General features: G+C 45.7%; 1 protein-coding gene and 1 long non-coding RNA gene across 2 annotated transcripts in view; both read right to left on the bottom strand.

Moving 5' to 3' along the window:
• Positions 1–7379, bottom strand: part of zeb1b (zinc finger E-box binding homeobox 1b) — a 53815-nt gene extending 46436 nt beyond the window's left edge. The window contains exon 1 of the mRNA XM_030398675.1: positions 7102–7379. Within this exon, the coding sequence (XP_030254535.1) occupies positions 7102–7159 (58 nt within the window). The 5' untranslated portion in view covers positions 7160–7379. The remainder of the gene's footprint in view (positions 1–7101) is intronic.
• Positions 7380–7743: 364 nt separating this feature from the next.
• Positions 7744–10295, bottom strand: LOC115570289 (uncharacterized). Its single transcript, XR_003981738.1, has 2 exons — positions 10062–10295; positions 7744–9676 (listed from the first exon to the last, which is right to left on the bottom strand). It is a non-coding gene; the product is annotated as an uncharacterized LOC115570289 (long non-coding RNA).
• Positions 10296–14110: the final 3815 nt, after the last annotated feature.

The raw sequence follows: 14110 nt of genomic DNA, 5'->3' as shown, positions 1-14110 counted from the left end.
TTACTCCTTTCAGTGGACAAAAAAAACCCCAACACCCACTGACATCTGGCTCTGTCCTTTAATGTAAATGCGAACAATCAACATTCTCTGACACACAAGAAAATCAGAGGGGCAAACTTGTCTCCTGACAATGTGAAAGGAAGCTGGAACACTACCAGGACATGTGTGTCAATGAAACTGGGGCTTTTGTGTTTGTCACTATTAGGACTGAGCTCTGGATATATTTTAGATTAAAGACACGGCTTTCTGGAGATACATTAAATGTCTGGAAGTAGTTTAAGTTGCTCTAAAGACAACCTCAGATGTCGTCATTTTTACGCCCTTAGCCTTTTTCGGTCAGGCACTTTTTGGTCTGTCATTCACAGAGACATACTGTAGCTCCTTACTTATAACAGTCTATGAGTGTGTCTAGGCTTGGCTGCCCCTTTTGATCAGGCCACAGTAGCGGGGTCCATGGGGAGCTCAACACAAAACACTCATGAGTTAAATGGGGCGATGCGGAAGCTGCGTGACACTGCTAACCCCCCCCCCCCCCTTTAGGATGCCCATTCTCCTCTCATTAATCCTGTGTGGATGTTTATCCATGTTGACATTCAACATAGCAGCCTGCCTTCTCTCTGACTAACAAACAGGGTGACTAAGGTTTTTTTTTCTTTTACTTTATGCTGGAGTTGACACAGGGCTAGCCTAGCTCAATGCACGTGCAGGCTTGAGGGACAGAGGGACATTCAATTTGTTAGTCACATCACAGCCAGGCTGTGCAACTGAAATCAGTATGTGAATATGAATGCGTACCCCCTCAGGAGGGTCATTATCAGTCCTGTGTGCTGCAGAGAGGAAAATCAATATGGTCATCATAACGGCCTGGCACAACGCCAGCCAATATACTGTGTTCAAAGCACAATACATGGCAGCGGATTACACCTCATCTGATGTCATCTCACTTCATCCCTGTAGACAGAGACACTGAGGGACTGTAATAAGGTCAAGTGCATTTAAAAGGGATGAGACATCCAACATCTATGTCACAAAATAATCCAAGAAAGACACACAAAGTGACAGTTAGGTGGTCTTAAGTGAAGTTTCGGCAGAGGTTTGCCCTGATGAGTTTTTGCCACAAACATAAGCTGGCCTAAGAGCTCCTCACCGGGCCCGCCTTCTGCCTATTGTGTCGGTCCAGTCTTTTTCATTAACCGCTCCACTGAGGACCACAAGGAGGGGGGGGGGATAGATGGGCAGGAAGGGAAGGAGGTGGTGGTGATGATGGGGGACAAGGAGGGGTCTGCAGATAGACCCAAAGGGACCTGGAGAGCAGCCGCCAAATGCATGATTAAAAACACACATCAACAGGCAGCGACGGGCACACCGTACACAATATTTACCTCTGCTGGGGTGGCAATTTAGAGGTAATCTCTCACTAAAGTATACACACAATACCAAAGAATATTATCTCTAACCCCCACACTTGTGGGGGAGGGGCTGGCATGGAGGGAGAGACCCGAGAGGGAGCAAGGGACAGTTCAGATGAAAGAAAAGAAAAGAAAGGAAAAGGTGGAGAAAAGAAAAACATAGCCGGAGAGTTTGAAGTCATCCTCACGCACACACCTGTCTGCCCATGACTCACCGTGCTCTGGAGTCAGGAGAGAAGAGGAGGGCAGAGGAAGCTTTTCTGCTCAGTTAGCTTCCATGATACACTTAAGTGAGCTCTCCTCCCTACAACTGCACTGCAACAAGTACATGCACCTCTGTCTGTGTCACTGTCAGTGTTTAGGGTCGGAGCTGCGACAGACAAACAAAACTGACTCAACGACAAAACATGCCAGTGTGGATGCTGTTCCACATGTTGTCACATCAGGGCAGCAGCTCTGGTTACAACAGCCTAAAATAAAAAATAAATAAGTCCAGGCTGCTGTTGACAGGGGGGCCACATTTTTGCTCCAGAGTGTTTTCGTTCAGTTCACTGAGCTGATGCTTCGCTACAAGCTCCCATGTACAATATGTGTGTTCTCTCAGGGAGAGTGTAAACGATGGCTGCGTCACCATCAGTTAGGAAGCCTCCGAGGCGCACACGCCCGCCATCACATTGCCCTGTCATGCAGATGGAAACCTCATGGCCCATACTGAGGATTTGGGGAAACTCAAACTGCCCACTGTGCAAAATTAAGCCCTTTACTTTGACATTAAAAACAGCATGCTGAGTAGTGCACATCGCCACACGGACAAGAAATGCCACAGGGATGTTCGGTGGTAAAGTTAAAGACAGCGAGCATGACGTAGACGTAAGATACATTTCCGAGACAAAAATGTCAAACAGAGAGCTGCAAAGCAGGCCCTTGAGGGCCCGAGGGCTGCGTGAGAGAGGGATTTGATGAATTCTGTGAACGTTCCACGGATTCCTCCCTCACGGGGACCTTTGGGAAAAGAATGGGTCATATGCAAATGGCATGCACAGTATGGAGGAGAAGTTTCCCACAAGCTGAGTGTGAAAAGGGCTCTCCCTCCCCATGCCGGGCCTGCTGAATGGGCCTTTTCTTCTGCCACTGAAAGTGTATGAGGTAGAGCAGGCAAACTGCAAAGGTAACTAGGCTCTTTCTCCTCAGGCTTTCTCACTAAAGCCTGAACACACAATGGTTCATTTAAGCATTCAGCCACACAAACCCCAATAAAGCACATCCAAGCGCAGTTAAGGGGGTTACTGAAACTGACTCTGGGTTTAAAACTCCTTCTTTACGAAGGAGAGCACCTTTTTATAGGCTAATGCTCTCAGCCTCCATGGGAGCAGCTAATCATTAAGCTGCCTTAACAGAGGTGGGAGTGTGGTCGTACATCACATCATTTCAATTCCGCTGGATGGTCAGGCCTTTTCCCACCCCGACAGACACGTTGACGGATGAAGCTTTGCCAGAAATCAAACTTTTTTTTTTGCAGGCAGTTAATTAAAAAAAAAAGTGAATGGTTGTGATCTGTATCTCTACATGGTCTTCAATATATTTTGTTGATGATAATGTACAGGATGCTCCAAGTAGGGCACCCACATACACAGGTGTGGAAAATAGCTGCCATGTGTGCCATGCTTTTCATCTGCCAGCCCCTCAGTTGTCACCTGTTGTAAAATTCTTCAGTCACCTCAGCCACTTCTCACCGAGTCTCTCCACCCCCCTCTTTCCACTCCACAGGAACACGGAGCCCACAGTTAAAGGGGTCAGGGAGGAATAGATGGAGCAGAGAAAAAGCTGCAGCTCCAACACTCGCCCCCCCCCCCCCCCCCTCTTCTCTTCCCCTTTTATTGAACAGACTTAAACACAAACACAATTGGACATGCTGGAAGCCACACAATGGCACCGGGGGGGGGGGGGGAAAGTGAAGTCATACTCTGCGCACGCATGGATGCCTAGGTCAGGGGGCAATCAACAGCACCCCGGCTACTGTGTCTTAACCCCCAAATAAAGGACAAGCTCTGGAAGGAGGAGTGAGAGGGAAGAGATGCAGGGAGAGAGAGCGGAGGCTGGGGGGGGGGGGGGGGGGGGGGGGGGGGGATTTTCTTCTTACTTGGCACTTTCAAATGAAGCTGCTGAGGAAGTTGGTGAAAAGCAGCGAGATAAATGAAAAATGTCCTCCTCTGCTAAACTCTTCACACAACAGGGGTGAACCTCTTTAAAATGTAAACAGATGTCTTTTAAAACACTGGAGTGGCATGTGGAGCTCCGAAGCCACTCCCCACCACCTCCACGGCCTCCATGTGTAGCCCCAAACACTGTTGCACCAAATAAACTGTAGCTATGGCTAAATGTTTTTGCATTGTTCTCCCACAAGCTTTCAGCATGTGATTGTATTCAACTGTTTCTGGACAGGGTGAGTGAGTGAGTCCAGGGCACTAAGTATAGTTTAAGTACAGTTTTACCAGGCCAGTAAACATGCTTTTCAGCATTACATGAGTTGTTGCCAAGTGCCAAGCGCACAACCTCATTTTCTTTATTTGACGGATGATTCATCAAGGTGTGATTGTGTGTGAGAGTATGCCTCGGAAAAAAGGACAGAGAGAAACAGATTAGGGGATGAGACAAATGACCCCCATTATATTATCAAATAAAGCAAAATCCCAGCTACCTGCATGTCCACTTACTTCAAGGCATCTCTAAAACACCGTTCTGAAAACACCAGCTCTAGCTCTTGAGCGTGGGTACAAAGCTGTCAAAGCACAGCCATGTTTATTTTTGCAAAGAATGTTAACACCGGCCGGGTTCCTCTATTCCCAAATTGCTGTGTTAAATTACGGTCGCAGGGAACGGCTGCTATTCCTGATGGGAGCTGACTGGTGAGAAGTGACAAAGGAAGCTGTAGTATCCCGCCGATTGCAAACACCTGTCTTCCTGCGGGCTGTTAACACCTCTCTGTTTACAGCAGGGAATGGTGCTCACCTTGATCTCAGCTGCCCCTGCTTGCCAGGGACTTGGCAGAAGCCACTGACCATAACAAGCTGGGCACAACTTAAGGGCTTGCTTAATTACAACAGCCTGAGAAATAGTTATTGAAACCTTTTACAACACTAAAAGAAGCCAGCGGGGAGGAGCTGGTTCCTGCAAAGACAGCAGCCTGTATTAATGGAGCACATTGGAGTTTCTGAGGAGGGATGTTAATCAGAAGAGAAAAACCTTCATTGATACATTTCATTCCTATACAAACTAAATTTAGAATAAACTGAATAGACAAACCGTCCTTAAAGGACAACACCATTTCATACTGTGTTCCTTTTGTTTATATGTGGAGGACCCTGCCACCTTTGAAGCTTCACACAGTGTTCTGGGGACCTTATGTTTTAACAACTATTTCTGAGGTTTGTATTCATACCATATTAATATTGTAAATATATCATAATTTCCAAAACTACATTGTGCACCTTTAACTTCCCGAAAAAAAAATGTCATAAAAACAAGGCTGTGACACCAGCCTTCATCTAACTTTTACTGAAGAATTCCCTTCAAAAAGCAGAAAGGGTGATTTACATGACACATCAACAGCCTTGTGGCAGGAAGTGAGGACTTAAAAGCAGACCTTGATGGCTCTTTTGAAGCGAATGCAAATGAGGCAAAGTAACAGGAATCACATCTGTTTGGGTCGAGGATGTGACTTTAAAAATCACTAGGGCTGTGTCATTGTAGAAAAAAAAAAACATAATAAAACCTCGTTAACTTAAAGCTAAAAAAAAAAAAAAAGAAAAAAATGACAGGTATTAGTGCTTTAGTGTCTCCAGAGTAAATAAGACTAACTTCTCTCAGGAGGCAGAGACACATCCACACCTTGACAGCGGACCGTTATCTGAGGTGTGTCCACACATTTTACTGCACACGTGCCCCAGGGACGAAATGAAGTACTGAACGCACCACATCAAATGGCAGATGAAAACACGGACAACAAGCTTATAACATGGGCCACTCTTGCCACCAGTCATCGCGTATCCACAGGAGCGAACACCGTTGTCTTTTCTCCCACGAATTACTGCTTTTAGCACAACAGGAAGAAGCGCCTCTCACCAGCGAATGACACAGGTTTGTTTTGACAGAGTAACAGTGAATTTCCAGCATTAACCCAGTTCCTTTCAGATACACTGGGTGGCACAACACATGAGCATGACTAGTTGATAGACAGCACATGTTGTCAGAGCCGCGACATAAAAAAGGCTTCCTTTCACAGTGAAATCATTACAAATAGTCGCGGCCGTGTTTTCCAAACTGTCGCTTAACTGAACCACAACCCACGACGTCGATATCTTACATGAAAAGACCAGGCAACAAACGGGAACAACTCAGCAGAGTCCTCCCATTCGGCATGAAGTTACGCGAAATTAACATTTACGTGTGTGATAAAAAAAAAAACACGAGATACATCGATTGACACCGTGTCCGTCCACAGAGCCTTTTATTCTACTTTGCGACGATACAAACACTGTTTCCACACCACGGTGAGGTGGCCGAGAACCCGCTGAGCTCCGCACACCGAAACGCAGCCTGTGTATCGATAAATATCACACAGGCTGTGTTAAAATACGCAGTACCAGGCTCCAGGAGAGCAGGCTGGAAACACTGAGTGTGGTCAGACAGAGGCTCGTGCGGTCTTAAAGAATCAGGATTCCCAGCGCGCGGCTGGAGAGGATCCGCTGTCCTTATATGGGCTGCTCACACAAACAGCGCGTGAGATGTCCCTCGTTCTCCGGAACCTCTTGTTACCCCATCCATGTTTCTGCCCAGACTTTACTATCAAAAAACCCTGTTCAAATATTTAAGGTGAGCGGTCTAGGCAAGCAGGACCGAAACACTGTGGTAAGTTGAAATGTAAAGATGAGAGAGTTGCTCAAAACGGGCTTTAACGCAACAACATTTCTTCCTTCTCCTTTCTACCATAAAGCACTGCAATGATGCCTCTGATAATATGAACCTGATCTGAAACACGGAGCAGGCGGGATTCAGTCCGACAGAACGCGTTCTTTCAGCCCGTGTAGTGCAGCAACAGTGTCCTGCCGCTACCTGCTCCGAGTGAGCAAAAGAAAAGAAAGAACAAACCAAACATAGTGTGTCCCATCTGTCCCAGAAACACAAACAACGACAGAAACACAGTCATATCTAATGGTTGTTAGTTTGCTATTAATCTATTTGTTTTATTTAAACAAACAGCCTGTCGCAATAACAGTCAGGTAGCCTGCCTCCCACAGAAACAGGTCCGAGTTTGGTGGTCGGCTCAAAAACTCGACAGAATAAAAGTAAATCAATACATTGAGAGTCCGTAGAGAGGGTAAAAGTACATTAAAAAATTATTAAAGAGGTATAAAGTGAAGGCAAAAGCTGGTCCGCTCATTACAGGGTGAGGTGCGTATAACGGTCTCCGGTGCAGCGGACCGCTAGGCGGAGGGAGAGACGCGACCCAGGTATAACGGTACACCATACAGGGCTGTAACACAGCGCTCACTTGCTACTTCCCAGCACTTTCTGTTACTAAAAACCGGACTTTGGGGCCGCCAAACTTTCCGGTGAAATTACCGGGGGACAGAACAGCCTCTAGACCGTCTCCCTGAAAGAAAAGCTCCGCGTCGGAAGTACTTTTACTCACCGTTGTTTCTCCTCGGGTTCGCCTGCTTTCTGCGCTTACACCTGGGGCCATCCGCCATGATCCTTTCGTTGTGTCTAAATGCTGCTGGAGAGTCACCTCCTCTCTCACCCCCTCTCCCCCTCCTCCTCCCTCTCTCCCTTTCACCTCCCCTTCTCCGCACCTGGTTTACGACACTCAGCTTTACGACATCACCTTCCCGCACCTCCCCGACCCACGCTGCCAGAACCGTTCAGTCAGTCCTGGAAGTGAGAGGGATGACTGCGTGTATGGTACCTGGCCAGCCTCTGAGAGCTGTGCGCTCATGTATAATGCAGCTATTTCTTCTTGTCATGAGTAAGTGAAAGGTAGAGGTGATGGTGGTTAAAGGGTTGTGTTCATACACATTGTTAATCACGTGATAAACGACATTTTAGTCCTCTTCAGTCAGTTTCTTACCTGAGCACAATGCAGGGTGGACATTTAATGGATGTATTTTTTATTCAGGGATATTTTGGGGTCTGGTTGTCTTAAAGATGCTTTGAAGATGGGCATATTGTGCTCCATTTGACAACTTATCACTTTCTGTCTCCCACACATACATACAGTTTATACGTAATTGGCAGAAGATTTATTTTGTGACACAAAATCAGTGATTGACAATCATTCACTCAATCAGTCATTTATTCAAGCACCTTCAAATATGACATTTTGCCAGCCAATGTTGACCCACTGACCTACGTGTCATGCTTGTGTCAATGTGCACCTTTGTGTGTGTTGCACAGTAGGAAAGCAACGCACCAGACAGAGGATGTGTGTGTGTGTGTTTGTGTGTGTGTGTGTGTTTGAGAGGAAGAGGTCATGAGACTGTCATCACTGATTCAATCCTCCACCTAAAGAAAGACCCTGCTGTTCTCCTGATCCCAGCTCACTGCAGCAGTGATGAAGAGGACACGGACAGACCTCTGTGTACAAACACAACACACACACACACACATACACACATACACACATACACACTGGGCTCTGTGTACATAGAAAAGGAAAATCCAGGATCACATGTTTGATGTGAATTCTTCAGGACAGTAAAGATTAAGTTTATAAGCGCAGCACAGAATGAACTGATGCTTGAGGTCCCCGGACATGCAATTATAGGTCAGAGAAGCGGTGGTTGCTGCTATTCTTGAAGCAGATGACTGTAAGGTTTGTGGTGCCTGGACCTCTGGTATGTGAGGTGTTGTCATCATTCAGCCTTTTGTGGCAGCTAGACTGTATAACCCAGTTCTGTCAGTTGGGTGTCCTGTATTGTCAAGACGGGCTGTTCGATGAGGCGCTTACATTTCATCATATATCTAGGTATTATGTCACATTGACATAACTCTACAAATCTAGTATTTAGGTACGTAGAATTACACTCAGTAGAGTGCATAGCTCAGCCAAGGCCCAATTCAATCAAGCCTAATATCAAAATCTAAATGTTAAACCAACCGTAACTGCTTAACCATAATTCAAGCTTAGCAGATCAGTAACAGCCAACCACAGGACAACACAACACTGCAGATGGAATTATAATCTCCATTGTTTTGTGGAAGAATAATAGATAGTTTTGAAAAGCAGGAACAATGTTGAAGGCTTTTAAATCATTTTAGATCACATCCATGCTCACACTGTGCATGTATTTAACAACTATATTCCAAAAAAATACAAACAATGATTTGTATTTTCCTGTCAATATCCATCTATGGCTGACTATTGTGAGGCAAGAAAAACACCTCGGTACTGTACTTCCTGTCATCAAATTGACAACCTTCTGTCTCAGATGCTGTGTTAGGTTCCACTCTGGCCACTTGGGAGTGCCCCCAAATCACTTAATTGGCCGTGTTCACTTGGAGCTCCTGGTGACCTGGTCAGACAGAGCTGGCCACCGTGTAGCTGCATGGCAGGGGGGTGTGATTTCTATTCAGCGCTAAAACTATTGGCTTTCCGTTTCATGCCGAATTTCTCCATGCCCTGATTTAATGCAATCTATTCTGGGCCGAGACCCATCCTCTATCCAAGTTTTGTGAAAATCTGTTTAGTAGTTCTTGTGTAGTCCTGCCGACAAACCAACTAATCGACCAAAAAATGGACACAGGCGAAAACATAACCTCCTTGGTGGAGGTAACAGTCGTCTCATGGCTTGACAATCAGTGTATCATTCTTCTACATGTGACAGCTTGTATACAGTGCATGGCAGATCTCTGGGATGAATATGTCAGTAGCAGCTCTCGGGGGCAGGCTGCCCAGACTTTAGTGTAACCAACACCTCCAAACTTTCTCCAGGTGGCCTCTTCCACCAATAGACAGTCTGCCTGAGAAGGACTGGTGAGGGGAGAGTGCCGAGACGCTCTCTCTCAGCCTCCCTGATGAAAAAGGCCCCAGAAACAGTCGACATCAGCAGAGATCAATGAGGAGACACTATGTTAACCGCGCAGTCCTGGTGGTGTTCCCTGCACAGCCAGCCTGGAAAAATCGGATGCTCGTTTATCCAATGGAAAGTCCGATCTTTCTCATTTTCCTTGGATCGCGCCACTATTAGCATGAAGTCATTTTTCAGTGCCTGTGGAAAACAAAGAATAACTATTATACGACCACTACTAATACAAAATAGCCTGAAGACGTCTCTGATGTGTTTCAGAGGAACTGGAGTAAAACTGGGTGATTTATTTTCTCTGGCAAATCTCTGCGTATTTTGCGCTGAAGAACGTTCATACATCAGCAAATTAGAAATACTCCTGCTTTTGTTGTTGGATCCACGCAGGCTTTCCTGATGGCCCCTCTATGAGCTGTATGAAAGCAGGGTCAGGTAAGTCAATTATAATACATTCATCTTATTTCAGCCACCTCACACTAAAACTAATACCTCACCTAAAAGACAGAGGGCTTTTTTAATCATGAATGTAACACCCCCCCCCCCCCCAAGAGGACATACAGGTGTTACTCACCTGAATAATGACATCAGCAATTAAGTCGAGACACCGTCTTAACTAAAAGGCTGACTCCTGCTCTTCCTATGGGGAGTTGAAACCGAGGCGATGGGGGGGAGAGAGAGAGAGTGAGGGATAAGCAACCATCCTCCACTACATTAAGGGATCATGCTGCTCCCTGAAAATGAGTATTGATCCTCTTAGGTCCAGGATCGTTTAGGAGATTAATGTGAGTAGTGCTTGAGCTCCACGGTGTTCCACGCAGGACCAGGGGATCAGCTCAGTGGGACGGCCGGGCCAGAGCAGCCTATCAGAGATTGGGGATGGAGGATGGTGGGGGGTGGGGGTGTTTAGGGTTAGGGTTAGCCACAACCCACATTTCTCTGTTCCAACTGGGCCGTCAGTTAAGAGAATCAGCTGGATGTTGGGGAGTCCGAGGGGGTGGGTAAGAAAACGGGGAAGGTGAGAGAGTGTAAAATAGAACCATTCTGGGGCTCAGTGTGTCAGAGGCAGGCTGGACGGATGGAAAGAAAGTGAGCGAGCGGAGAAACAAGGGAAATGAGAGTCGAGGAGAGGAACAGAAAGTGCAAAAGGAGGATGACAGAAAGGGTACACCCTGCCCTGCTCCAAATAGAGAGGAGAAGCAGGAGGCAGTGGCAGTGATAGAGAGAGACACAGCAAAGACTAAACTGCTTAATCTCTCCCGCGAGACGGCAGCTAAATGTGAGGTCCTCCTCCTCCTCCCCGTTCCACAGACCAGCAACCCCCACACAGCACAATCACCGACATGGCACTCTGCTCAGCTGCAGTCAAGGCAGATATCCAGCTACAAGACACACACAGTCACACACCTCCACACACACACCACACACACACACACACATACATTAAAAGCACGCATGCACACACACACACACCATACACACACACACACACACACATTAAAAGCGCTTAACTGGAGCCTTCATTGCAACTGATACTGTGGAGAAGAGAAAAAGATCAATTTCAGCCTTGAAGTGAAGCGCCACACTGCACAAAAAGAGCTGTGAGAATGGAAACGGAGTTCGAAGGGAAACAGGTTTTTGATTTATAAATTCTGCTGCTTTTAACTACCTGGCTCGCGGCAAATAAACAGATCTTATTGCAAGCCTGAGAATTTTCTCATGTCTCTCTCTCGAGGTCGAGTCGGCCCCCCTGGGGAAGCTGGTGAAACAAATATCAGCTCAAGTATTCAACAGTAGTTGAATAGATGCTGTCAGAGTGTGAAAGCCAACAATGCAATGTTTGGGGGACTAGATGTCAATCTCGCAGTTTTCCTCAACCAGGCCGGAGTATTTGCAACTCACTTCCGTCTTACTCTATGGATTTTTCTCCGGACGGGAAGCGGCTGACACACTTGTTGGAGTGAGCCGCACCCCAAACATCTTAGTCAGGGGGAAAGGTGAATAGGACAGGACCAAAACACTCGGTCAGACGTCCTAATGGATTTATAATACTCCTCTACTACTCCACACTCAGTCGCATTACTTCCTCAGAAACATAGTCCACAATTTACTGGAGCAACAAAGTTTATAAAAGGGTCAGTTTCCATGTCATGTGTGTATTCAGAGACACTGAGTGTGTTCTAAAGCACTTCAGACTATATTTCTGAAGTCTCTCCTGATTTCAAAATACCCTGTTATCGTGATCAGGCTTGGATTTAGAGACTCCTTCACGGATGGAAGAGACGGAGGAATGTGGTTGTGTATTGTAATTAAACCCATTCACTCAGTTACAGTACGTGAGTACAGTTTTGAGGTATAGTTATGACGTATCAGAGAGAAATGATTGAATTTTTACTCCACTGCATTTATTTCGAAGCTGTAGTTGGTGTGACACAGTTGGTGGGTCGATAGACAGAAAATAGTTCCTGCGTGAATCTGCTCACGACAAGGTCTGTGGATTAATTGGAGAACTGGGTCACAATTTCCCAAAGTGGCTTCCACTTCCATTATATACGGGAAAAGGGACACTGTACGACTGATATCTCTAAAAATCAGAAACTCACACCAAAACAATCTAGATGAATAAATAGTGCTATAGGTGAGTTAATTATTATTTCCGGGTGAACTGTCCCTTGACAGAACAGTGTAGCCAAAAATTAAAATTCAGCCACCATCTACTCACCGTACTGCGCATTTTAAGTCAGGTGGCTCCGTATGGTTTATCTGTTGTAATCCAAGTCTCCAGAAGATTCCAAATTTATTTGAAAATACATCATTTACACCATCAATGCACAGTAGAGCTTGTACACCCACTTCCGACAGGGTTCAAGCTAACGCTATTAGCCAAACAGCTATGGTGAACATGATCATCATAAATGGTGTAAATAATGTCTTTTCAAACTAGTCTATGATCTCTGGGCTTCTGGAGACTTGGACAAGCTGTATGAAGCCGTTTTATTACTTTGTTTGTCTTCTTCAGTTGTTTTTTACATTTTAAAACAAGTCACCAGCTGCTCGAGTTGTCTAGGAGAATGCTGCATGCCGTTTTGCTGTGAAGCGCCAGAAATGTTTTGCGGACCACAACACTTCACCTGACTTAAAAAAGTTAGACACACATGATGAAATAAAGTGATTTTGATTTGTAAAATTGGTGTAGTTCACCTTTAATCTAAGGCAAAACTAGAGGGCACAAAAATGTGTTATTTTATTTCCTGTATCAATTTCTTTCTTCACCTTATAAGTCACAAATGAAGATTAGATAACTGTCAGGGAGGACTGGGGGTGAAGACGCCCCCTCTGACACTCAGAGTTACACAAACAAACATAAACTCCCCTACTCCCATGATTCCATGGGGGTGGGTGGCCACGGGACTGAGAGCTCCTGACCTGTGGGTGAACGTAACGCTGCCTGTCTCCACGGCAGGCCAAGATATATACTTGTTTTGGCTAGCTAGACGTGTGTGTGAAGTTCTCTGAACACATGCATGCACATACACATGAGCGCACACACACACACACACACACACAGCCTCAGAGCTCCAGACAGGCTTGCCCCAGTCTTCTCTCTCCTCTTGTGACTGTCAAAAGGAGACAGCCATCCTCTGGAAAGCCCAGAGTAAATTTATACTGTATTTATTGGAGCGTCTGTTGCATTTTACTGTTCATTTGTCCTTGCGGCTGGAACAGCATTTGTGCGCTCTGCAAAGACGTCAAACTCTGTCTATCAAGGCGTTATTTTTGGAACCATCTTCTCTCACAGTTGAAACCAGTGTGTGGTGAAATAGTATGTGTGAACTGAGGTTTACTGCAGTGGCAAGATGATGTTCTTAATCTGGTAATGCAGCTTCAGACTCTCTTCTGCTCTCTTCTACTCTCTCGTTTGCCCAATTTCTCCCTGATTTAGATTGGACATGAAAGCCAATCTTGTCTGCACTGTTAAAGGGTTATGGCGCCCTAAATGCACATTTTCAACCAGGGAGGTCTATTCATGCAGGAAGCTTTCTGCTGGTTTTGAAATATCGGTCTCCGACATTTCAAACCTTAAGCCACGTAAAGAAAGCGGAACATGGAGAAAACACCTCACTGAGTGGTGTTCTGTCCTGCCCATGCTCCTTTTAGCTCTGTTCTTGGTATCTACCAACCCCTGAAGGAGATGTCTTTCCCTCTATTTGTTTCACATTCCACCACATCCATCAGGCAATTGCCGACACTGATTTAGGTGTTAGTGTTCAGCGGGTTTATCTGAACTTCAGCTCACTTCTGACACGTTAAATCAACCCAATCGGCAGGAAAACAATGTTGGCAAATGTTTTTGCATACCACTGAGTTTGTCGCAATTCTTGGCAGCCTTCTTGGCCGACTCCTGTTATGACAGTCAAGTCAACACGTAATGTGAATTTGATATGACTTAGAAATGTAGAAATGGTATATCGGCCTATGACATGTACAAATGTGAACATACAAGTGGTTTGCAGAAATGTTAACTGCCAACTTTTTTATCCTGGCGACCGGGCTGTCCATTCACTTTCCGTCGTACTGGACAGTGAGCATCTCAAACACTCGGCATGTCAAACCGAAAATATC

Source organism: Sparus aurata, chromosome 19, assembly GCF_900880675.1.
Source record: "Sparus aurata chromosome 19, fSpaAur1.1, whole genome shotgun sequence".
NCBI classification, from domain to species: domain Eukaryota; kingdom Metazoa; phylum Chordata; class Actinopteri; order Spariformes; family Sparidae; genus Sparus; species Sparus aurata.
This window is presented reverse-complemented; position numbering and strand designations above follow the sequence as displayed.